This window comes from Pelophylax lessonae (genome assembly GCF_965119305.1).
Source record: "Pelophylax lessonae genome assembly, chromosome: 4".
Taxonomy (NCBI): Eukaryota; Metazoa; Chordata; class Amphibia; order Anura; family Ranidae; genus Pelophylax; species Pelophylax lessonae.
In genome coordinates, this window is record NC_138771.1 from 235100786 (window position 1) to 235127000 (window position 26215).

The 26215-nt window shown below is 43.3% G+C and overlaps 1 protein-coding gene across 1 annotated transcript in view; it reads left to right on the plus strand.

The window, feature by feature from the left end:
- The window catches only part of LOC309552408 (uncharacterized protein), a 171797-nt gene that overhangs the window by 130540 nt on the left and 15042 nt on the right, over window positions 1-26215 (plus strand). Inside the window, exon 11 of the mRNA XM_082253358.1 lies at window positions 7955-8163. Within this exon, the coding sequence (XP_082109484.1) occupies window positions 7955-8163 (209 nt within the window). The remainder of the gene's footprint in view (window positions 1-7954; window positions 8164-26215) is intronic.

A 26215-nucleotide genomic window follows, 5' to 3' on the forward strand; every position in this document is an offset into this window, starting at 1 on the left:
CTGTAGTAAGGTCCGCGATACTAGGCAGAGGCACATCAGCGGGATCCATGGCCGGATCTTACTGTCAGGGTCCGGACTGGTAGCAGGAGCGGTGCAGGGAGTGGATCCGCTGTGTCAGTGAGGGATTGGCGTGGACCGTACCGGAGGATCGGTTCTAAGTAGTTACTGGTTTTCACCAGAGCCCGCCGCAAGGCGGGATGGGCTTGCTGCGGCGGTAACTACCAGGTCGTGTCCTCTAGTAGCGGCTCAACCTTACCGACTGCTGATATAGGCGTAGTACAAAAGGGACAGGCAGAGGCGTAATCAGACGTAGCAAAGGTCAGGGCAGGCAGCACAGGTTCAGAGGCGATAGTCGTTAGCAAAGGGTTCGGCAACAGGCAAAGGATTACACAAATAACGCTTTCACTAAGGCAACAAGGCAACAAAGATCCGGCAAGGGCTGGAAGGGGCAGGTCACTTATATAAGAAACAGGAAATAGGTCACAGGAAACAGGAAGGGAGGTTTGGACCAGGCACCAATTACTGGTGCACAGGCCCCTTAAATTTCAAACAACCGGCGCGCGCGCGGCGCCCTATGGTGCAGGGGCGCGCGCGCCGGGAACCATGTGAGCGGGGAGCTGAGGAGGGAGCCGGAGTGGGCACAGGTGAGTGGATCTGGAACGAACGCCGCAAGCCCTCCGGTCCAGAAGCAGGGACCGGAGCGCTCAGCGTTACAATAATCAGGACCCCAGCCAGATGGCTTTTAGAGTCCTAGAAAAAGTGAGCAGACATTGAAGAGGAGGGAATTTTGTGAGAGAATCATGGTGGATCCATAAAACAAAAGTACTTACCCCTTGAGGGCCTAACATAGAATTTGATTTGAGCTGTTTTATTGTCAATTTGTAGATCAGTCTTGAGTAACTATTTTTTGTTCCTCTTAAATTTTAATATGTCAGTATTGGTATAATATATACATATATTAAAGGGTGATCTAGATTTATTTTATTTCTTAAATATTTTTTATGCTTCATTTAGAAGTTATAAATGGAGTACATGGGGCTATATACACTATTATATATATAACCACTAGATGGGGCTAGTACACACATTTATACATAGCATGTGATAGAGGCAGCTCCATGTGTATAGATAGCTAACATATCAATACAAACACTGCATTTTAGATATCAGCAGTAAGGCTATCAGCGTGGAGGATAGTAAATATAAGTATATGCTCTGCCTGGATAGCTTGTATCAAATTTAATAAGATCTGTGATGCTCCAGTTTTATGGCGATGGCCGTTTGGCAGTTACCATTAGAACTGGGCTGCATAAAAACAGGAAGCTGTGTATGCAGAGTATTATATTGTGAAATGCTCGTTTTTTACTTCTGAAAACCTTTTTTTTTAGCGATTTATACTATGGTTCTTTCCTCTAACTCCTATATGATTGACACCAGGCTAAGAGCTGCTGAGAGCCATGGATTTGGGGTGTACAGCCTGTGGGAGCGGTGCCACACTGCAAAGCGCATATAGACCTCCTTTAATTTGTGAGGTCCATTCAAGCAGGTGAGAAGACACCCATAGGTGGGGTGAAGGACACTGTGGTGATCAGGGTGATCAGAGGCAATTACTGAAAATTTCCTGGTGTATAAGACTGCAACCTTTTTTCACGGACATTGAATCATTTATTGATGGACTGTATATATATTTAAAAGAAAAGATGGATTCACGTTAATTTATTATATATAGATGATTTTTACACTGTTTTTAGATATTTATTTATGCACTATAATTTGAATGTACTTTTATTGAAGGAGAGCGCTGCACTTTTTTGTGACTGTATATATTTATTGCATTTTGTACAGGTAGTTGGATGCATAGTGGTGCTAGCTGCTTCCTACAGTATACAGGGGTTGAGTAATAGGTGGTTAATACACAGGGATAGTGCAGAAAGTTTTTACACATTTACATGTTTTGTCGATGTTGTTAGCCAGTTATGGCCAGTGATATTTAGGCTGTGATGTAACTGCTATCACCACTTCTTTGCCTACGTGACCAGGGATTCCCAATGATGTCAGTGATTCCTAGGGACCCTTGCTTAGGAACCAGTGACAGTGGGAATGTGTCATATACAGAAGTGGTAGAAATACTGCTTCTGCAGGTGCATCTTATAAAATTAAAATATCATCAAAAAGTTGATCAAAAATGTGTTTCAGTAATTCAATTCAAAAAGTGAATCTCATATATTTTATATAGATGCGTTACACACAGAGTGATATATTTCAATCATTTCTTTCTTTTATATTTGATGATTATGGCTAGTGAAAACCCACATTTCAGTATCTCAGAAAATATTACATAAGACCGATAGAAAAAATTATTTTTAATACAGAAATGTTGGCTTACTAAAAAGCATGTCCATGTACAGTATAGTATTCACTCAATACTTGGTCGGAGCTCCTTTTGCATGAATTACTGCATCAATGCAGTATAGCAAGGAATATACCTCTGCTGAGGTGTTATAGAAGCCCAGGTTTCTTTGATAGCAGCTTTCAGCTCATCTGCATTGTTGGGTCTGGTGTCTCTAATCTTCCTCTTGACAATACCCCACAGATTCTCTATGGAATTTAGGTCAGGTGAATTTTCTGGCAAATCAAGCACAGTGACGTCATGATCATTAAACCAGGTATTGGTACTTTTGGCAGTGTGGGAAGGTGCCAAGTCCTGATGGAAAATGAAATCAGCATCTCCATAAAGCTGGCCAGCAGAGGGAAGCATGAAGTGCTGTAGAATTTCCTGCTAGAAGGCTGCGCTAACTTTGCACATGGCTCCCCAAATCATCACAGACTGTGGACATTTTTGCATTTCAAATCAAGGTCACAGAGTCTGGAGGATCAGTGAAGATTATGTACTATACTATACATGTACATAGTTTTCAGTAAGCCAACATTTCTGTATTACATTTTTTTTTTTTATTGGTCTTATGTAATATTCAAATTTTCTGAGATACAGAATTTTGGGTTTTCACTAGTTGTTAGCCATAATCATCAAAATTAAAAGAAAGAAATGCTTGAAATATATCACTCTATGTGTAACACATCTAAATAAAATTTATGAGTTTCACTTTTTTAATTGAAATACTAAAATACATTTACTTTTTGATGGTATTCTAATTTTATGAGATGCACCTGTATATATTATTTTTGGGCCGCACAGGCAAAAGTTAATTTCAAACCTAGGTTTGGACTGAACCACCAGCTCATTCCTAGTAAAGAGTGGATGAAACTGGATATACCTCCTCTCTTTCAGTATGTGTGAAGAAGTAGACTCACAGATCTCACAGAAGAGTGATTTAAGATAGGAGTCCGTGAGAATTTGGTAAAAAAGGAGAGGTTTCTCTGCTGCCTAGGTTTGGTGTGTTTTGTCCAATAAACACGGGGAGGAAATAGGAATGTGTTATCAAGAGGAGTAGCAAAAAGTTATATGCCCATTTTTGCATGAATTCTATGTTGTTAGATGGAGGTAGTCAGTGTGAAGGAAAAGAAGGACAGATCTGAAGGTTTTAGGAATCAAACGTATGGGGGAAAGGTTGGTAGCACCCAGTCAGTAGTGTATTTTCTGGGTTGATCTACAATCCTAAATGTTTTGAAAAGGTCCAATCCAATATTTGTGTAAGAACAGCAGCCTTTTGAAGACTGGAATGTTAAATCCTCTTCCTGTCCAGGCGATTTTTCAGTTTTCAGCACTGTGATGACTGACAATTACGTCGTGCAACACTTTACTCAAATGAATTTTATATAATTTTTAGAGACATATAGAGCTTTCTTCTGGTGTATTTAATTACTACTGGGATTTATATTTTCAATTATATAAAGAAAAAAACAATGAAAATTTTGTAGAAAAAAAGACTGTTTCTCTTAGTTTCTGTTATAAAACTTTCCAAATAAATAATCTTTCTTCATAAATTCAGCCCAAACTGTATTTTGCTGTATGCAGGAACTATTAAGTAAAAGGCTGGGGGCATTGGCTGCACTAAAGGGAACAAGGACTAGTTGTTGTCGGGGCAATGGTACCTCTCAGTGTAGAAATAATAGCGTTTTAATGGTCCTGTTTAGAATCAGCATCCGTGGTCGACATCTTCTTCAACGTGTGTTCTAGGGTGAGTAGTATGCCGGGAATGCCCATTTTTTCTGTAGTCCTCTAACTAGTTTGCCCAGCTCAGATCGGTTGTCATTGGCAACGTTATTCGAGTAGTAGGAGGTTGCTGGTGAATCCTAAATAGGAGGGTGTCACCTCAAGGTTTTAGCCATGCAGCCTTGTGGTGATGAGATTTGGTCACAGGGTTCCACCATTTCTTCAGTTTCTGTAGCTGTTTAATATATCCAGAAATCTGACTTTTTACAGTATCCTGGCGTTGGATTTTTTCTTGACCATGTTTGCAGAGGTACTTTGTCAGCTAGTTGCAGTGTAGGGAATGAACAAACAAGTCAGCTGCACTCCAATGACATCAGCCTTAACAAGTCCCACTTTGACATATTTCACCCAAAAAGGGCTGAATCATACAGATGACCTCTAGCAATGTAGGGATTGGAGCTAGGGCCAAAGCTCTTCTCAGATACCTTTAACTGGCACCATGAGCTGGCCACACCTCCTCACTTCATCTTAATTCAAAGAATAATTTTCATATCTGGAGTCAACACAGCTTCCTGATAGCTGGTGAGACTAGCAAAGGTCACCAAAGTTAGGAAAGAGTTTGGGTTCGGGCTAAACATGAGTTAGGCTCCGTTCACATGTTAGCGTATGGATCACGGGCAGAACCGCCGCGGGTCCGCCCGCGATCCGAAGATTATTGCAAATCGCGGGACGCCTGTGCGTTGCCCGTTGATTTGCAATAGACCCCCAAACGCTGAGCGATGTTGCCGCAATTTCCGCAAAAAAAAATCGCGGGACGCATTACGACCAAAAAAAGTACAAGAGCTTCTTTGGATCGTATTGCGTCCCGCGATTTTTTTTGCGCGATGTTACCGCGATTTGGCAGGCGGAAATCGCGGCAACATCGCTCAGCGTTTGGGGGTCTATTGCAAATCAACGGGCAACGCACAGGCGTCCCGCGATTTGCAATAATCTCCACGGCGGTTCTGCCCGTGATCCATACGCTAACATGTGAACGGAGCCTTAGACTCAAACCCATCCTGTTCACAGTTCAGGGAACAGGCAAATAAAGTGGACATATTTAGCCAGTTCACTATACCCAGCTGTAGTTTGTAAACAAACAGCTGGAACAGTTATAGTTGTGGTAGCACTACCATCACAAAATGACAGATCCCAGCCAGCTGGTGTTTGTAAACAAACCAGCCAGACATCCTGAATCAACAAATTTTTTGTCAATGGCATCATCCAGCATTCCAGGCATTTACAAAGAGCAGCTGATCAGTGACCTGTCATTTGCAACTGAAGTAATGGCTGGTGAACATCATTGGACAGGTCAACATATTCAGGCAACAGGCCATTGAGATTGAAGTGAATTTATATCCCTGGAAAAAGGGTTGACATGGGATTTACATTAGCTGACATTTTTTTTGTAATAACAGATAATAGGTCCCTCTGCAGACCTGCTCATCTTTTTTCAGTGGACTGGATGTGGTGATGAGGACCATGTTCCCTCAACATGGGAACAAGGTACCTTGTAAAGTCTGGGGAGGCTTTACCTAAAACAAAATACCAAAACTTACAATAGTAGTAGTAAGATTATGTTCTCTGTTACAGATGTGAAATCAAAACGAATGTATTGCAATTACAACCAGTAGTGTGTCCGCAATGATATCTTTATTATTTTACTGATTCAATCAGAAACTCCACAGAGAAGCCATTGATACTGACACAATCAGAGCCGTTTCAGTGCCGTTTCCTGTAACCACTCTGTTCCTGCAAACTTCTTGGTGAAATTATGAGGATATGTGGATATATATTTGGGTTTGTTATTATAAGCTTTAATAAACCAAAAGAAACATCATACATTTCTATTTACAATTATTATAGTATTATTATTATACAGGATTTATATAGCGCCAACAGTTTGCGCAGCACTTTACAATATAAAGGGAGACAATACAGCAACAATACAATTCAATACAAGAGGGTTAGAAGGGGCCTGCACTGCTTACCAACTAATAGGAAAGGGTTAATGGAACAAAAGTTAATAACTGTGAGGGATGAACTGATGGGAGAAATAGAAGAATTGATTATTATCTGAGGGTAAGATAGGCTTCCCTGAAGAGATAAGTTTTCAAGGATTGCCTTAAAGTGAACATAGTAGGAGATAGCCAGACAGATTGGGTTAGAGAGTTCAGGAGGATGGGGGAGGCTCTGGAGAAGTCCTGGAGATGAGCAGGGGAGACAAGGGAGCTAGAGAGCAGGATGTCTTGTAAGGAGCAGAAAGGATGGTTTGGGTGATATTTGGAGACAAGATTGGTAATGTAGCTCAGGCGGACATGTAAATGGCTTTCTTTGTTATTGTTTTGAATTTTTTACATTGGGCAATGGGAAGCCAGTGGAGGGATTGGCAGAGAGGGGTGCCAGACACTGAACGGTTGGTAAGGTGGATGAGTCTGGCAGCAGCATTCATGTTAGACTGAAGAGGAGATGTGGAGAAGTAGGCCAATGAAGAAGGAGTTACAATAGTCAGGGTGAGAGATAACAAGGGAGTGAATACGTTCCTTAGCTGTTTCAACGGTAAGAAAGGGGCATATTTTGGAGATGTTACAGAGGTGAATGCTGCAAGATTTTGACAGTGATTGGATTTGGTGCTGAAAGGACAGGTCAGAGTCCAGGATTACACCTAGCACTCACTATGTACTCATTGGCACTGCATGATGGGAATGAGCTTATCAGGGAAGACCTCAGCACTGAAATCATGTACATGTATTGTAAGTGATGGTGATGCTCCAATAATGATGCCTCTGCAGGTAGGGATCATGGCGACATGGGTGAAACAAAGCCCCCCCCCCCATCTCCAGCAACTGTGGCACCCTATGCTTCATCAAAAAGTTGCCCTGTATGTCAGTTATTACTTAGCAATTGCCAATCTAGGCATCAGCGACCTTTGGGAAAGATAGGGTTCATCTTCTACTTTAATACAAACCTGTCGTATAACATATGAAAAAAAATCTCTGCAATGACTACTAGACAATGATACCTAGCTTGGGTAAAATAAAATTGAAGCGCATAGGTCGTCATGAGAAACATCAGTAAAATAGTTTCTTGTGCCGCCTTTGTATGACATGCAATGATATAACCTGAGCCGCATCAACAAAATCAAGTAAGTTTAGGGTCTGTAGTAAGGGTTAATTGTAGCTGTATTAGTGCACTTGTTACAAAAACAATTGTCCGTGGTACTTTTTTAAATTTTATATATATATATATATATTTTTTTTTTTATTTTTTTTGCACTTACATCCCCTTTTTAGGACCTTGATGAAGGATACCCAAAAAGCTTTTCCTAAAAATTTGAATGTTCATGCAAATAAAAAAAAAAGCATCATGGACAGTACTCTTGTTTTTGGGTCTGTAATAGCAGGCAAAGTGTACTTAGAGAAACTCTTTTATGCCTTATGTCAATAATTGAGTGTTCATATTTGCATTGGGCTCTCTAATATTTTTTCCTGCCTTATAATTATATATTCTATCATTCAAAATAATGCACATTTAGTTATAAGTTGTTCAAGTTCAGAGGTTTTATCTTGGATGTCCATTATTAAAAAAGTGACTGTATAAATATCACAAGCATTTGCACAGCTGGCAGTAATAATGGCTGTATATGTGTCTAATAAGTTTATTTCCTATGATTGGCAGCTTCTTCTAGTTGCCATAACTTGTGGAATTATTACAGCATTTTTTTTATTTTTTATAAATAGACCCCTAAGGTGTTGTATGTTTGTGCTAGGACCATGTTAATGTATGCTTTTCTCATACTAGATTTCAATGCTTGAGATCTACAACGAAAACATATGTGATCTCCTTTCACAAAATGGCAACAAACAGTTAGAAATCAGATCACAAGGGAAAGCAGTAACTGTTCCAGGACTGACTGAAATTGAAGTCTTCACAGAAGATGACATTAAAAACACAATCTTATTTGGAGAGAAGAACAGGAAAGTGGCATCAACTAAAATGAATACAGAAAGGTAACAATTTTTGTCACAAAAAAGGAAAAATAATTGGCTTTAAAACAGTTATGTTTATTTTTTAGGAGACATGCAGATAAACTTGGCGAGTGTATTTGTCTCTGGTATATGATTCTTTGTATTTGCATATTACAGTTTTCCCATAAATCATTCATGGATACGAATAAGGTTTTGCCTCTAAAATATTAAATTTGGATGCTTGAGTGCATGTTTCATTCCAAAAGCAAGTTCACCCCTCAGGACATTGATTTTTTCCCATTATGTACAGTATATCCTCTGCGTATTGCATGTAAGTTGGAGGTTGATTTACTAAAGGCAAACAGGCATTTCACTTTGCCATTGAAGTTGCAATTTACAAGGGAATTTTCCCCAGGGCTTAGTGAATGCAGTTAAATTTCACTTTGAAAAGAATACCTAATAACTTGCAAGGAAAATAAAGAACAGCATTTTTACTAGTACATGATTGAATGGTGGAAGTCAGCAGAAAATCACAGCACTCACCAAGCTCTGTGGAAAATGTTCTTTCAAAGTGCAACTTCCCTTGCAAAGTGCGTTTAGTAAATCAATCCCTTGGTCTCAAAAGAAATGTCATGATGCATCTCTAGCCTGTTTCTTCTTAACCACTTCCCACCCAGCCTATTGTCAACTGACGGGTGGCTGGGACATTCATAGTACTGGATAGACGTCATATGAGGTCCTCTCGGAACGGGCCGTGCTGCACTGCGATATGTAACCGACTGTGTCCACTGGATGACTGATCAGTGTACCAGCTCGCTGCTGGTACAATGTGATTGCTGTAACCAATCACAGCCGATCACATGACAATTGTAAACAGAGGATGGCTTCCTGTCATGCCATCTATTGTGTACAGTTGTGTTGCTAGCTGTGATTGGTCATAGTAATCACATGGTACAGACAGAACCAATCACAGCCCATCTGTACCATGTAATTAGCTGTGGCCAACAATACACACTGAATGAATCAGTTTAATTCAGTAAAAATGGCTGCTTATACCAATGAAAATCACTGGTACAGTATAAGCAATCATAAGGTGGAAAAGGAAAAAAAAAATCCTGATCACTTCCCCAGAATAGTACTATGTTACACTAACAATAGTTACTATGGTAACAATGTATTGCTCTGATCATAGTGTTTTAAAAAAAAAAATTGAAAATGTAATAACAAAGAAAAAAAAAAATTTAAATAAATATTTTTTTTTTTCATACCGTCAGCAGTTAGTGTCCCTGATCACTGCCACACCAGTTATATAATGATGCTGTACTGCACTGGTGACCATATGTAAGATAAAAAAAATTGTGAAAAAAATGTCTTTATTTTCCAAAAAAAAGTGACAAAAAATTACAACTTCAAAAACCTGCCATGCCTCCTACTAAATACCTTGGATTGTCTACTTTCCAAAAAGGGATAATTTGGGGGATAATTGTACTGTCCTGGCATTTATGGGCTTCAAGAAATGTGAAAAGCTGTCAGTACATCAGGATTCATGAAGTTTCATGTATGTGTGTATATATATATATATATATATATATATATATATATATATATACAGCCCTCAAATTTTCAACTCGCCTGCTCGCATTTTTTTTTTTAATTATGTAGGGCGAGCTCCGGGAGCGAGAGGAGATGAAAGCCGGCCACCTGATGGACTGAATAATGTCAGAGCGCGGATCATCCAACTGTATCAGCTTTAATTGTAATTGCCGGGCGCTCGCTGACACACACAGTCTCGCCTCCTAGCCATGCTTCTTTGGTGGACAGAACACCTGGCCAACCAGGACGTGTGACGTCTATCAAAGAAGGCGGGCTAGGAGGCGGGACTGTGTGTGTCACCGAGCACAATTACAAGCTGTTACAGTTGGATGATCTACGCTCTGACACTATCCGGCCAGCAGTGGCATACCAATGGGGGTTATCTTCATGCTACACCGGTACTCGCGCCGATCATCTCTTCCCGTTAAGGCAGCTTGCTCCCTCTGTCTGTGCTGCGCTGCTCCCGGGGGCTGGAAGATGGTGAGTGCCCGAGGATTGAGCAGCCTCCCTGTGTGACTGCATAGAAGGAGCGGCTGCATATAGAGGAATTGATCTTTCCATATTCTGATTCTCCTCTCTGCAGGCATTCAACGCTTGCAGGAGGAATATGCAAAGATCAATTCCTCTATATGCAGCCGCCCCATCCCCCTCCTATCCAACTTCTTTTTTTTTGCTGGCCCTAGTGCTGTACAGCCCCCCCCTCTCCAGCCCCTTAGTGCTCTTCAGCCCCCCCTCTTCAGCCCTCCCAGTGCTCTTCAGCTTCCCCCCTCCAGCCCCCCCCCCCCTCAGTGCTCTTCAGCCCCCCCTCCAGCCCTCCCCATTGCTCTTCAGCCCCCCTGCAGCCCCTCAGTGCTCTTCAGCCCCCCCGTGCTCTTCAGCCCCCCCCAGTGCTCTTCAGCCCCCCTTCCAGCCCCTCCCCAGTGCTCTTCAGCCCCCACCCTCCAGACCCTTGATGGGCACTGATGAGGCTGCTCTGATGGGCACTTAAAACGTTGTTATTAATATTTATTTTTGTAACTTCTGCATGAATGCAAAAACATTTTAACAGTGTAATTTTATGAGATAATTTATGGGGGTGGCTTGTCCTGGTGGGGTCCCTTCCTAGGGGCCTCTCCGATGCCTACTGTTCGGGCCCTCCTTTGGGGTTCCTGGAGACCGCATGGCACGCTGTGGGGGCCTCCATTTTGCTGTAGATCCATGCTTTCTATATTCCCATTGTAATACATGGGCAGCCATTTTTTTTGTAGTTCTTTATAGGAATGCATGGGGCGGCCGTTTTTCTTGTGGTCCATATCGTTGGACAGGCATGTGGCATGGCACTTTAATTCTAGCAAAGACCCAGGCTGTTCTTTCTTCTTCCTGGGAGATCTTTTTTACTTTCATTTTCACAGAACATGCTGGCAGCCTCCCGAGGAAGGCAAGGAGCAGTTTGGTAAAATTTTTCTGGGGTCTCCTGTGGGTTTCCCTCATACACTCTGCTATTAGTTTGTACTAGTGGGGGTTTTTGCAGGAACACTGCATTATTTTTTCTGATAAGTGTAAATATGGAGTCCCGGGATATATTTCACCCACAGACCATTTAGGTGCAGCTACGGACCCTTCTGGGTCACAGTTCCCGGCCTGATCTCACAGCAGTTTTACAAAGCTTGGTGTCAAAGGTAGATTTTGTAATTACAAGTGTTGCCAGCCGCAAACGCCCCCTGCCTTCACCTCCATCGGCAGTGTCCTCAGATTCTGGGTTAGAGATGGCTGCCGCAGACGTATCCCACCCTGATGGGTCGGTGTCTTTGCATTCTGACAGTGAAGAGGTCCTGTCCTCGTCAGTCGCCGCGCAGGAACACGCTTTGGTGGAAGCACTGATAGTTTCTGTGTGGGAAACTTTAAAATTGGCTGATGAATCTACAGTGTCGGGTACGCAGGTGTCTTTTGGCTCCAGCAAATCCCAAAAATCGGGTAAGGTGTTTCCTTGTCCTCAATTTTTTCATAATATTGTTGATGAACAATGGCGGCTCATCAAGCACATGCTGATGGTGCATAAGCGCTTTAAACGCTGTTATCCTTTTGCGGATGCAGTTTCCAATAGGTGGACTGTGCCACCGAAGGTGGATCACCTGGTTTCCAGGCTCAATAAAGTCTACTGTGGTTCCAGTTGAAGAATCACCGATTTTTGCGGACCCCGTGGATAGATGGGTGGAGTCTCTGTTCTGCCATCTACACGTGATAGTGGGTTCCATATTGAAACCTATTTTGTGAACATTCTGGTGTCACAGATGGTTACTGAATGGGTGAAGTTACTTAAAAGTAACTTGGAAGCTGAACGGCTCCCTCCTGCGGTGCTTGAACTACTGGACCAGTTGGCTCAAGCCCTGGTGTTTATGTGTGATACATCCCTGGACACAGGTCTGCTAGTGGCCAGGGTGTCTGCAGTGGGGATTGCTACTAGACGCATGGTGTGGCTAAAAAAGTTTGATGAGTTGATCAAAGGTCTTACCAGGGGAAAGAGTACTCTTCTTCCTCAACCATCTAAGGGCAAGGCATCATGTCCTTGACGGGGGCCTTCCTTTACTGCTCATAAGCGACTTTTTTGAACCTCCGGGTCGCAAGAAAAAGGAATAACGTTCAGGTCTTCTGGGGGTTCCAATCTGCTGACAAATCTTCATGAAGGGGCGCCCTCACCCGCTTCTGGGGTGGGGGGACATATTCGCTTCTTTCCCGAACCATGGACCTCCTTGGTTAAGGACAAATGGATTCACGGACTGATCCGATCAGGTTACAAGATCAAATTCCAGTTTTGACTGTCGGACAGGTTCTTCCCCTGCAATCTTCAACTATCTCCAGACCAGTTAAGGAACTTGCGAGGGGCGGTACACGATTTGCTGTCGCAAGCAGTGATTGTGCCGGTTCCCTCTCAGGAATGCCTTCAAGGATTTTATTCAAACCTGTTCACTATGCCCAGGAAGGAGGGCAGGGTGTGTCCTATCCTGGATCTCAAGGCCCTGCACCGCTTTGTGCGGGTACAGAAGTTTTGGATGGAATCCATCCGCACGGTAATGGCGTCACTGCATCATGGGGATTTTTTAGCCTCCATAGATATCAAGGACGCATATCTACACATCCCTATCTATGCTGGGCACTAGCGGTTACTTTGCTTTGCAGTAGCAGAAGAGCATTATCAATTTGTGGCATTACCCTTTGGTCTCGCCTTCAGGGTGTTTACCAAGGTGCTAGCCCCGGGGTTGGCATTGCTGCGCCAACGGGGGATTGTGGTACTGGGGTATCTAGATGACCTCCTATTGAGAGCAGACTTTTATTCAGCCCGGATGGGCGACCTGACAATCACTGTCACTACCCTGCAGGAGTTCGGGTGGACCATCAATTTCAAGTTCCATACAAGACCTTTGCAAACAGAGATTCTGGTCACATGGAACAAGGATCCAAAGTCCTTGGACATTTTGATTCGGTTGAGCCACAACACACAGTCTGCTCTGTTGTGGTGGATTAAGTCTCCAGTAATATGCCAGGGCAAGTCAGGCTGGGGCGGGGTGCTAGGGAAGCTCTGTGCCCAGAGACCCTGGATAGTAGAGGAGTCCAAACTGCCGATAAATGTTTTGGAGTTTAGAGCGATAGAGCTTTGTCTGAGCCACTGGACGACTCGTCTGCAAGATTGTCTGGTTCGGATTCAATCAGACAACGCTATGGCTGTGGCTTACATCCATCACCAGGGGGGGCACAAAGAGTGTCTTGGCGGCCAAGGAGGTTGCCCAGATTCTGGCTGAAGAGTTTGTTCCAGCTCTTTCTGCTGTGCACAACCCAGGTGTGGAAAATTGGAAAACAGCTTACCTGAGTTGTCAGGTGTTGGACCAAGGGGAGTGGTCCCTACACTCGGAGGTGTTTCACCTCCTGTGTGTTCAGTGGGGGATGCCCAAGGTCGATCTGTTTGCTTCTTGTCTCAACAAGAAGGTACAGAAGTTCGTAGCCAGATCTCGAGATCCTCTAGCTGACGCCACAGACGCGCTGGTGGCTCCTTGGGGTCAGTATCGGCTGAGGGATAGAGGTCTTTTGGACTCTGTGATTCCTACGCTCTTGAAGGCTAGGAAGTCGACTTCCAGGAAGATATATCATTGTACGTGGAAATCGTACATTTCATAGTGCGAATCGCTGAAGGTACACCCTCGCTTGTTTTTGGTTCCCAGGGTTTTGGCCTTTCTGCAGAAAGGGGTTGAACAGCGGTTGGCTGTGGGCACTATCAAAGGCCAAATGTCGGCTTTGGCAATATATTTTCAACGCCCATTAGCTACAAATGCCTTGATTTGTACCTTCATTCAGGGAGTGCGCCATATGGCTCCCCCGAGAAAGTCCCCGCTGCCTCCGTTGGATTTAAATCTGGTATTATCTGTTCTTCAAAAGCCTCCTTTTGAGAATGTTCGGGAGATTCCTCTGATTTCATTGTTTCAGAAGGTTACCTTTTTGGTGGCCATCACTTCTGCATGCAGAGTGTCTGAATTGGTGGCGTTGTCCCGCCGTTCACCTTATCTGGTGGTCCACAAAGATAAAGTGGCACTCCGCCCAAATCAGTCTTTTCTCCCTAAGGTGATTTCTGATTTTCATCTAAATGGAGACATTGTGCTGCCTTCACTCTGTCCCAAGCCCAAGCATTCTAAGGAAATTGCTTTTCATTCTTTGAATGTGGTTCGGGCGATCAGGGTTTACCTGGTGGCTACTGAGTCTTTCAGAAAATTGGATGCTTTTTTTGTCCTTACTGAGGGACCTTGTAAGGGATTGGCTGCGTCTGCTGCGACCATTTGCAGGTGGATCGGGCAGACGGCTGTTCAGGTTTATTTGCTGAAGGGTCAGGTTCCTCCTTTCCCAGTGAAGGCGCATTCTACTAGAGCACTGAGTGCCTCTTGGGCTTTTCGCCATCAGGCGTCAGTGATGCAAGTTTGCAAGGCAGCAACTTGGTCGTCTGTGCATACGTTCACAAAATTCTACAAAGTGGATATGTTGGCATCTTCGGATGCCTACTTTTGCCGCAAGGTTTTGCAGGCTGCTGTTTAAAGAGAATCTTTTTTGTTCTCTTTGAGGGTGTATGTGTTTTTTTCTAGGTGAGCTCCAGTTTGCTCCTGGTTGAGCTCCATATTACCTGGTTGGTTATGTTTAGCCTTTGGGGAGTTACGTTCTTCTTTGGGTTGTCTTCCCACCCCTCATGAATATACTGCTTTGGGACAATCCCAATGGTCTAATAAGATATGGAGCTGCGTCTGTTGATGAACGATAGAGAAAACTGGATTTTTGTACTTCCGTAAAATCCTTCTCTGCTTTTAGTGTATGGGGTTTTTTGTCTTCTAAACACTGCTTGCAACGAAACTGGCTGCTGTAGCAGAGTGTGTGGGGTTATGCCTGCAGGGACAGCCCCCATGTGCGTGGTAAAGCTTTTTCCTGCCTAGTGCCTATTCCTGATTGGAGGAGCATAACCCAATGGTCAAAGACGATATAGAGCTGCGTCTGTTGATAACCTTCAGAGAACATAATTTTATGGTAAGTACAAAAATCCATTTTTTTTCTCAAAATTGTTGGTCTTTATTTGCTTACAGCGCAAAAAATAAAAACTGCAGAAGTGATCAAATACCACTAAAATAAATTTTATTTGGGTACAGTGTTGCACGACCACACAATTGTCAAAGAACATAGTGCTGTATTGTAAAAAAAGACCAGATTATGAAGGGGAGTAAATCTTCCGGAGCTGAAGTGGTTAAATGAGCAAATACATGTAGGATTAAAGCTGCATCAAATGGCTGCCATTCTGGTGCTTAAACTTCAATGCTGTCTGAGATCTTTACCTGGAGCAAGTACGTATACAGGTAACTAGTAGAGATGAACCTAAATTTCAGCCCCTGAAACATATCGGCCGAAAATGGTGTTATAGGCATTTTGCTGATAAGAGAAAAAGTGCAATCAATGGCACCAAAAACGCACGCGATTTTGCCGCAAAATCGTGGCAATTTTATCATGATTTTGTAGAGAATTTGCAGCGGATTTAAAGCGATTTTACTGTGCTTATGGTTTGTTTTTCATAATTCATGTGACTCAAAAACTGCATCAAAAATATATATATTGATGCGTTCTTGCTGCGTTTTCAATGCATTTCAACGGGGAGGTGCATTTTTGGTGCGTTTTTTTGACTGAAAGAAAAAAAGAGCAAGCAAGATTTTTAAGGGTACCTTCACACTGCTCTGTAGCAAAATCACGGTAAAAACGCATATTCATTTTTAGCACAGTTTTGCTGTGTTTCAGATGCGTTTGCTGTGCGTTTCTCGTGCATTTTTGGGTTGCCTGCACATGTGAAAAAGACATGTGACTCAAAAATGCACCAAAAACACTAAATCATGGTGCTTCAATTTCCATTAATTTCAGTGGGAAGCTGCATGTTTGGTGCGGTGTTCAAAACGGCACCAAAGATGCAGCATGCAGGACTTTTCAAAATGCACTGCACCTGTAACACAGTAGCTTTAAATCCTATGGGACTTTTCACACTAAACTATTTTTTTATGTTTTTCTTGCAAGGAAAAAATGCAGGAAAAACGTTTCAGTGTGAAAGGACCCTAACACCACAAAGGAAGCACAATGGACCAGTGTGAAAACATACATAGAATTTAAAGGAATACATTTTTCTTGAGCTTTTCTTGCTCTAAAGGTGCCAATAATGGCCAACAATTAATTCATATTCATTTAAATGAATATTATTTAAAAAGTCGAATATAAAATATAATTATGTATAAAAATATAACATTTTTAAAAACTGTCATTTTCAGTTTCAGTTTTCAGTCAAGTGCATCCTGCATTTTTTGTTTTGGAACCAAAATTTCCATTCAGCGCACCTCTAGTAAGTAGTTCTGACACTCATTCATAGTGTGTTTGTTTTGGGTCTGCGAGCTAAAGTTAGACAGAGTGAGGCATCCAGGATTTTCAGCAGGCTTGCAATGGCATTCCCTATCCTCTCTCATGATGGAGTAATTTTAAAGGAGAAAGTAAAAAAAAAAAACCCTACTTTGTAAAAATGGGGGGTTTGTACTTGCTTATGCAAGTATCATTGTGCACATATGCAGAAATTCACAAACCAATAAATGTAAAATAATCCATTTGCTGCTGCTTGGGATGGAACTACTAATTATGAATCCATGATTATATCTGACATACAGTGTGGAAATGTTTTCCTACATTAGTCTGGCATACAGGTTTTCCTGGGTTGCTGCTTTGCTTGGTGTATGAACAGTTCAACGTGAGAGGGTTCTATCTTCAAGTAAGTTATCTTAATAAGACACACAGGCCTTAGTGCAGTTTATAGGAAGAGAATGCACAAAAGCAGAATTATTTGGATGTTGAATGCATGACAAACCAGAACAGTACTGTATGCATTGTACAGTGTATGATTGGCAAGTTAGGCTTAGGGACCACTTGTAGTTCCCTGAGGGCATGTACATCAAATTTATTGGTTCTGTGGAATGTACTGTCCAATAGACAGTGTGCCACAGTGTAGCGGGCGCACATGAACAAGGAACGTTAGGCATATAGAAGCCTGAACAGCCCTTGAGACTACAACTCCTCCTGCCTCCCACCTGATCAGTTCTGCTTGGTGTCCTTTATTCAACTTGTTTAGTGGTGGATGCAGGCTTCTTTAGTGCGTTTCTTTTAATCTCCTGGGTTCACATAAACCTCTGGGCTCCAGGACATGCCCAGACATTTCCGGAGATTATACAGTAGGCTTTTCTGATTCCCACCCTTATCATTGTAAAGAGGCCGCACCTGGAGGGGACAGGCCATTTAATCTAGTGTGCAGGCATGCAGCTTTAGGAGAAGACCCAGTAACTGCAGAGGCCACTACTTTAACTATTGTTATTCACTCAAGAGCCCAGATTAGAGACTTCATGTCACTTGCCTGTGGAACAAGTACGGGAAACCCTCCAGCAAGCCACCTGGAATATTAGAGACACTCTACTTTCTTGTCAGAGAGATGCTGCCCTAAGGGAATGAAAAATAATCATTTGTATTTTTTTGGTCTTCTAGAGTTTTTCTGAATGTCTCATAGACTATACTGTGCTGCTACGTAGTGTCCTTACTGGAAAACTGCTCTAGGCAGCTCCTCTTATTGTAGTAGTTGCATTGCCAATTAATATAGGTTTCATGCTTACCCAACATTGTGTTTTTATTGTCAGTTTGGCCTTTATTCTTTCATTAAACCAGCAGTTGCTTATTGCTGTTTGTATGATTGTTTGGACGATACATCTACTTTACATTTGTCATCTGTGAAAAGTATCAGCCATGTCATACAGTGGTCATGGGAGTAGCACAATAGCAGCACCTGTCTTCGATACTCCAGAGAGAAACAAATACAGGGCCAGATATGTACTTGGGTGATTGGATTAAAAGATTGCGAAGCCTGATCTGATTATCTGGGATCATGTCTGCTCATCAGGCAGAACTGATCATTAACACCTTAGAGAAGGTAGCGATGAGGTAATTCTTCACCATCCAGGAGCAAATGAGGATTCCCTGCATAAGATAGCCACCTGGAAGCAGTGAATGGCCAGGCTGTAGCATTGGGGGCCTCAGGGCTTCAATCGTCAGCGGAAAGCAGAACATAGGAGAGTCCATTCTTGGTGAAATTACAAGATACAGCAACAGAGATCCACTGTATGGAAAGAGGCCATGCAGGACAGCCCAGCTAGGGTGACACAGAAGGGTGGCTGAAGGAACAAATCATGCTTGTACTGTTGTCTGATAAGATCAGAGAAATGAAAAAAAAAAAAGGGCAACCCAAAGTTGAAATTCCACTGTCTTCTGTGGACAGCCAAAGGGAAGGCAGAAGTGCTTTCACTTCATCTTTCCTATGGCTGTCTACATTCAGATCAGGGATCCTTCTAAAAAAAACGTTTTTCCAGGAATGGTGTCACTCACTGGCCATCATGAAATCACACAGGCATGCGAGAGGTTCAATTGTACCCTAATACAGCTGTTGAGAGGCTTAGTCCGTGAGAAATGATGGAAATGGACCCACTACTTGGCCATAGAGCTCTGGAATCACAACCAAACAGAGCTATTAGCTGGGACAGGCCACTCAACCTTCCATGTAATCTTTGACCACTAACTCACTTAACTTTAGCGCATGGTTCTTTCAGAACACCTGGAGCATACTCAGACTTTCTAGATTTGGAAGTGGAGACAGCGCCTGTTTCAAGCCTACCACAGACCAATCATGGGCAGACCATGAAGAGCTGGACACGCTGGACTTCCTAATTCCTGATCCACAGGTGTCATGACCACTGAAGGTCCATTGGTGGTTGCCTTCTCTTCTCCTGCCACCATCACCAGGAGAAGCCGTGGGTTTTGATAAACGAACACAGTCCAATGGTCACTCAGCTCTTGTCCATGCCCCTGCTGTGAAGCCCTCTGATCTGCCATCCTTTGCCTTTCCAGAGGACAAGGACATGCCACATCTTGGCCTAGGGGTTGGAAATGGGACTCAAACTTGCCAGAGAAAGCAAGTTTAGGTAGGGTGAAGTGTAGCAGAGTCCCTCTTTATCCCCTTGGTTGGCAGTGGTTCTTAATGTTTTTCTTCCCACAATCCAGTGGGCTACAGCAATCTCTTTGGTTCCAAGGCACACCCAGGGAATATAAGATTCCCTGATTTTTTCCCTTGTCAGTCCCAAGAGATCTTGGCTGACAAGAAAGAGGTGACTGGGCATGAGATCTTTAGAGAAAGTTGAACAATAGTGCTGAATCTGCAAGGTTATCTTATTGATATTAGTATCCAATCCTAATGCAATGATGTTAATGCAGGTGACCTTGTTTCCGGCCAGGTAGCTTCTACACCCCAGAGAATATCCACAATTTCCCTGGCTTGTAATATATTGTAACAAAAAAGCAAATTGTAGCGCCACACCACTGGAGAATGGTCCAGATATGACTTTACAGTAAACCCCCCTCCATTGCGGGGGTTACGTTCCAGACCCAGCCGCGAAAAGTGAAAATCCACAAAATAGAAAAACCCTATTAAAATGCATTGTAGGCATGTTTTTTTTACTGTCACTGTACGTGTAAAAGCATTTTAAGGTCTTTAAACACACTTTTAAAACAATAGAAACTGATTTGAACACATAAAAGATACTGAGAGACATAGGAAGAGCTATGGAAAACACAAAAATATTTCATTTTTAATGATTTATATAGTAAAATAACATTACAAAAAAAAACGCTATATACCGGGATCGCAAAAACTGAACCGCGATGGAGCGGGGGTTTACTGTATTCTAGTAAGGGTCAGAGATCAGAAGAGTATCCAACATGTTACAGGGGTCCAAAAACAGGAAAATACACTGCAGAGATGAAGTTGAAAGAGTTAAAAAGGATAATTCTCAGTTTTAACCCTTCCATATCCATGTATGCTGTATATCATTCACAGTAGTCACTATATCTGAATATAGGTTTTGTACATTTTTACCTCATGAGACTGCCATTTGAGACTCTGAAACATGAACACATTGCTTTGCTTGTTATTAGCTCTCACATAGCAAAGCAATTATTGATACACACAGCATCCCCCCATCACATGTACTGTGGTGAGGTTTTTAACCACTTTAAGACCGGAAGATTTTGCTGCTCAATGACCAGGCCACTTTTTTCAACTTGCCACTGCGTGACTTTAACTGACAATTGCACGGTCATGCAATGCTGTACCAAAATAAAATTTATGTCCTTTTTTTCCCACAAACAGAGCTTTCTTTTGGTGGTATGTAATGGTATTGTGCCCTGAGTATCCTAAAAGCTGTTGCGAGCAGCCATCTTGTCACCACGGTCATCCATGTTGTCAGTAACACAGTCTAGCAAGCAAATGTGCACTCCGAGACATTTTCCTTCCCCCCCCCCTCTCTCTCCTCATAGTTAATTAACCCCCTGGGTCACTGAACATTAGTATGCAAGCTTCAAACAGAACTGTTACTTCAACGAAAGCCTTAACAGACCCTGGCAGATGCCGGGTCATAAACAAAACAAACCTTATCTCAGCAGGCTGGGTTGTAAATTCCACAAGCCCAATTGTTAATTAGAATGTAACACATACATGTAGCAATTTATACCCATTTCATAAATGAACATGACACATTAACCAAAAGTATACATTTAAATGCCAAATAAAATACCAATCGAATTAAGATCAAATATGATCATGTTCACTCCTAGGGAAGACAAGCTAGCGGTCAGATGCCTTACGGGTCAGAGGTTATTACGAGATAACCTGTGTTTGGTGTCCATAGATGTAAAATTCAATGCCGTACAATAAAATATCAGTTTCAAGAATGTAACCATTACATATTTCAAGATATGAATTCTGTTATAAAATCTGTCTAAACGGGAGGTCCCTTAGCAGTTTATGAGCCTCCGGGCCGCCCATGGCCCCAGTGTTTATTGGTCAAGTACTTCTGGTGACACCCCCTGCGGGTCACAGAAAAGAGAGAAGCTGATGGAGCTCTCAGTTCTCATTTTACCATCAAAGCAGAAACATCAAGCTGGAGGACCGATCACACATGTTCAGCTTCTGAAACTAAGATACACTTGGGACTTTGAATGCAAGCATTTCATTTCTAATTCTTTATCTACTCTTCTAAATTGCTGAATTGTGTCGCTATTTCTTTGTAACCCATTTTTCTGTAAATATTTTTATTTGCACCAATTTTAACCTTTTTTATAATTAAACCTTATTTTGAAAAGTGTTAATTTTGTCTCTAAGCTCTTAACGCAAGCTAACCAAAGAACCTGCCTCTTGGAAGAGCGCTACTGTATAGAATAAATCCCCTGAACATTCCTGTCTGAGGTGACAGTGTGTGTTACAGATGATTATTCTAAAGTCATAATTGGTATTTCTAAAATTACGAGCGTCCTCTGGGCTCATCAGAATGTAGAGGTGGTGGCAGAGAAAGGGTTAATGGTTTAATTAGCCCGGTGACAATCGCTCTCTGCCTGCTGGCATCTAGATTGTGGTCCCGCAAGCTGGACAATCTGTGTGCTGGGTGCAGCTGAGTGGCATTGTTACGCAAGTGACGGCAGGGTGCGAGATTGCCTGGTCTTTGATCACGAGTTGGATGAGAAGGCCAGGGGTCTGATACCCATCACAGTATTTGATCACCTCTGTGCTTTTTATGTTTTGCAATATTAATAAAAAAAGAGCAAAAATTTTGCAAAAAATTGACATTTTCTACTTTGACTGTTAAAAAATATCCAATATATTCAATTTTTGTCATATATTTAGGCCAAAATGTATTTATCTACATGTCTTTGACAAAAAAAATTCTCAATGAGCTTATGTTTATTCACTTTAAGACCGGAAGATTTTACCCCCTTCCTGACCAGGCCCTATTTTGCGATTCGGCACTGCATTATTTTAACGGACAATTGCGCGGTCGTGCGACGCTGTAACCAAATGAAATTTATGTCCTTTTTTTCCCCACAAATAGAGCTTTCTTTTGGTGGTATTTGATCACCTGTGCAATTTTTAATTTTTTAAAAAAAGAGCGACAATTTTGAAAAAAAAACAATATTTTTCATATTCTAATATATAATAGTCCCTAAAAAATTTTTAAAAATCAAAATTTCTTAACATTTTAGGCCAATTTGTTTTCTGCTACATATTTTTGTTAAAAAAATTGCAATAAGCGTATTTTGATTGGTTTGCGCAAAAGTTATCGTGTTTACTAACTACGGGAAAGATTTGTCATTTTTATTGTTTTTACTAGTAATGGCGGCGATCTACAATTTTATGCGGGACTGTGACATTGCGGCGGACAGATCAGACCCCTAACTGACATTTTTGACACTTTTAGGGGGACCAGTGACATTACTATAGTAATCAGTGCTAAAAATATGCACTGTTACTGTAATAATGACACTGGCAGCGAAGGGGTTAACACTGTTGGTGATCAAGGGATTAAATGTATGCCTCATGCTTACTGACGTGTGTGGGGGGAGCGGGTTCTGTGACAGAGGCCGCAGGTTCAGCTATGCTGAATCCTGTGACCTCTCCCTGTCTGTCACAGAGAAGATCCGCCTGCTTTGTTTACACAAGCAGGCGTATTTTTTCACACTTTCCCCGATGATCGGGGAAGAGAGACGGTGATCGCCGCCTCTCCTCCTCCGGCCTCACAGCTAGGAGTCCAATTCATCATTCATTGTCCCCAATTCATCTCTTGAGAGAATTGAGCACCAGGAGTCAGGCAGCATATGCTCAGTTTTGTGTTTATTACTAGAGAGTTTTGTTTTTTTTCTTGGGAGAGTGCATGCGTACAAGCTTAAGCAGACACTGATATAAGTCAAAAGCCTGCTATATTCTGCTGATAAGAAAAGGTATTTAGCAGTTTATATTTACTAAAACAATTGCATTTCCATGTTCTGTGTGCTGTGGAAGACCAGATATATTAAATGCAGGGTCTTGGGTTTAGTAACACTTTCACTTTGCTAAGTGAACAGTCTGCTACATTAGGGTTTATTCACCGTGTTCTGTGCACATGGGAACACGCATGTGTTTTGTGGAACTTCCCATTCATTTCTAATGCATGTCCATGAGGTTATAGACAGCCCTGACCCCTCAAAGCATAGACTTGGAAAGAATATCTTGCACACCTGTTCACAAGTAAGATCTGGACAACCTGTCAGCAGGCAAATTAGACAGTTAAACTCAGTGTCAGATAGGTATGACAGAAGTCCATTACTTGAGCCACCAGGTAGGAAGTAGCACCCTGAGACTTGGGACAGGGAATGTTAGGGCCAATCTGGCATGACCTATCCCTGAATCTAAGAAGCAGGTTATGTCATTCTTTGTGACAGCCACTTACTATAGAAATTATGTGTGCAGCTGTGGAACCTTGGCCAAATTCCTGACTGACCTAACAAGAACAGCCTAAGCTGGTGTCCTGGATGTCAAAGTGTGAGAAGGCCTTCTAGGCCTTGAAGGACGGACTGGTCAGTGCTCCTGTAGTACAAGCTTTTGATTTCAAATGTCAGTTTCTGGTGCAAACAGATTGCTTCTGCCTTTGGGTTAGGTGTGGTCCTGAGCCAGGTGAATCGGCCAGGGCAGAACATACCATCTTCTACCTGAGGAGGCTACATCCCAGGGAGGTAGCATATGGCACCATCGAGAAGTTTTGGGTTCATTTTGGCGCTGAAGGAGCTTCAAAAAAAAAATAATTTGTACAATGTGGACAGATTGTCCCAGCAAGCAGAGCCATCAGAAATTGGTGGCATTGGAAAGACTTACATGATTTAGTCAAGAAAGGGACTTATATCTGTGCCTTAAAAGTATGGAGTCGTCTCCGCCCCCTGGTGGCCAGCCCGTTCATACCAGGTATGTGCAGGGCTGAGAGGGGGTAGGGAGGTTTCGATCTATCTATGGCCATTGTCTCTTTCTATGCTTTGTATGTCTGTCTCCAACTCTTCTAGGTCCGATCCGCAGCACAATGCACGCAGAGAAGATCGGCGTTCAAAATCGCAACACCGGCACTCCTCATCCAGGTCCAGATCCCCCCATAGTCCGGGGCACGAGGGCCAGTCTTCTTCCTCTAAACATCATGGCCGCTCGGAGCGTTCTCATGGAAGGAAGTGCTGGGGATGTGGTATACAGGTTCCGGACGGTACGTCCCTCTGCAACCGCTGTTATGCCCAAGCAACTGGCGAACGGGAAAGCTCGGACCAGCACATTGAAGAGGTGATGCGCAAGGTCCTCAAGGACTCTCTGGCTGAGCTGCATCGCCCAAGCACACCAGCAGGGCGGTCTCGCTCGCCAGAGGGAGATAATCTGGGTCAAGACCCCTTCGAATCTTCTCAGCCCAGCCACCCTTCCATCCTTCCCTCGGATTCTGATTCTGAAGTGTACGACCCAGGTCTGGGGTTTGAATTCAGTCTTGTTTCCCGCTTGGTAAGAGCCGTAAGGGAAGCTCTTGATTGGGAGGATCCCGCAGTCTCCCCTCCGAAGCAGAAGAAATTTTTCAAGCAATGGTGTAAGGAACGCTTGAATTTTCCGTTCCTAGGGGAGTTGGGAGATATCATCACCGAGGAATGGAGCAAGGTCGAGAGAAAACTCTATGCTTACTAAAATGGCGAAACTATACCCATTCAAGCAGGAAGAAGTTAAGCATCTGGAGTCTCCACCTCTGGTGGACGCCGCGGTGATGAGGCTCGTAAAGCATGTTACCCTACCAATGGAAGACACGGTGTCCTTCAAGGATCCTCTGGAGAGGAGAATAGATGCCGACCTCAAGCAGGCTTATCTCACAGCAGGCATGGCCTGCAAACCAGCTTTAGCCCTGGCTACAGTGTCAAAAGCCAAGGAGGTCTGGATCAATGGCCTTGATGAAACTCTCAAAGGAGTCTCGGAAGAAGCAGCAAGGAGCTCCCCGATTCAAGAGCTAAGGATGGCTGCGGGGTTCATGGGGGAGGCTTCCATCGACATCATCCGCCTCTTGGCCCGGGTCATGTTATCCTCCATCACCGCTAAACGCACCCTCTGGCTCCGGCCCTGGGTGGCTGATGCCGCGTCCAAGTAGGCATGGTGCCGGATTCCCTTTGAGGGTTCTTCCCTCTTTAGGAACAAACTGGATGCGGTCATAACTCGGGCCACTGGTGGTAGGTTTGGCTTTCTTCCCCAGGACAGACGCGCAGGTGCTCAGAAGCAGGCCCCTCTAAGGAAGAAAAACACAAGCCGCGCCAGGGAGGCACGTAGTTACAGACCAGGCAAGAGCTTTGGGAGGAGGATGGAAGTCCAGACAGTGCCCCTTCCAGAAGGGCTCCAAGGGTACCTCGTCTGGGGACCGGGAAGCCACTAAATATTTTTGAGAGTGGGCCACCCGGGCATCCCCTGTAGGAGCCCGTTTGCTCCGCTTTCGGGATGTTTGGGCGGCCACGATTCAAGATCCCTGGGTCCTCAGTACGGTGTCTCAGGGGCACTTCTGGACTTTCAACAGTGTTCCCAGGGCCAGGTTCATCACCACGTCTCTTCCTCCCTCGGCGGAAAAAAGACAGATTCTTCTTTCTTATTTAGACACTCTGGTGGTCCAGGAGGCCGTAATTCCAGTTCCAGAATCGGAAAGAGGTCAGGGAGTCTATTCACCCCTCTTCTTAGTGCAGAAGAAAAATGGCACCTGGAGGCCCGTGATAGACCTTACATACCTCAACAAGTCTATCTGCAGGGAAAAACTCAAGATGGAGTCTCTGGTCACGATCCAGCATTCAGTCCAACCAGGAGATTGGCTAGCGTCCAGAGACCTGAAGGACGCTTATTTTCACGTTCCAGTGGCGAAGGAGTTCCAGCGGTTTCTCCGCTTCGCCATCGGACAAGCTCCTATGCAGTTCACCTGTCTCCCCTTTGGGCTTTCAACTTTGCCTCGTACATTTTCCAAAACCTTATTGGCAGTGGTGGCCTTATCAGGATCAGGGGCATCAGGTTACACCACTATCTGGACGA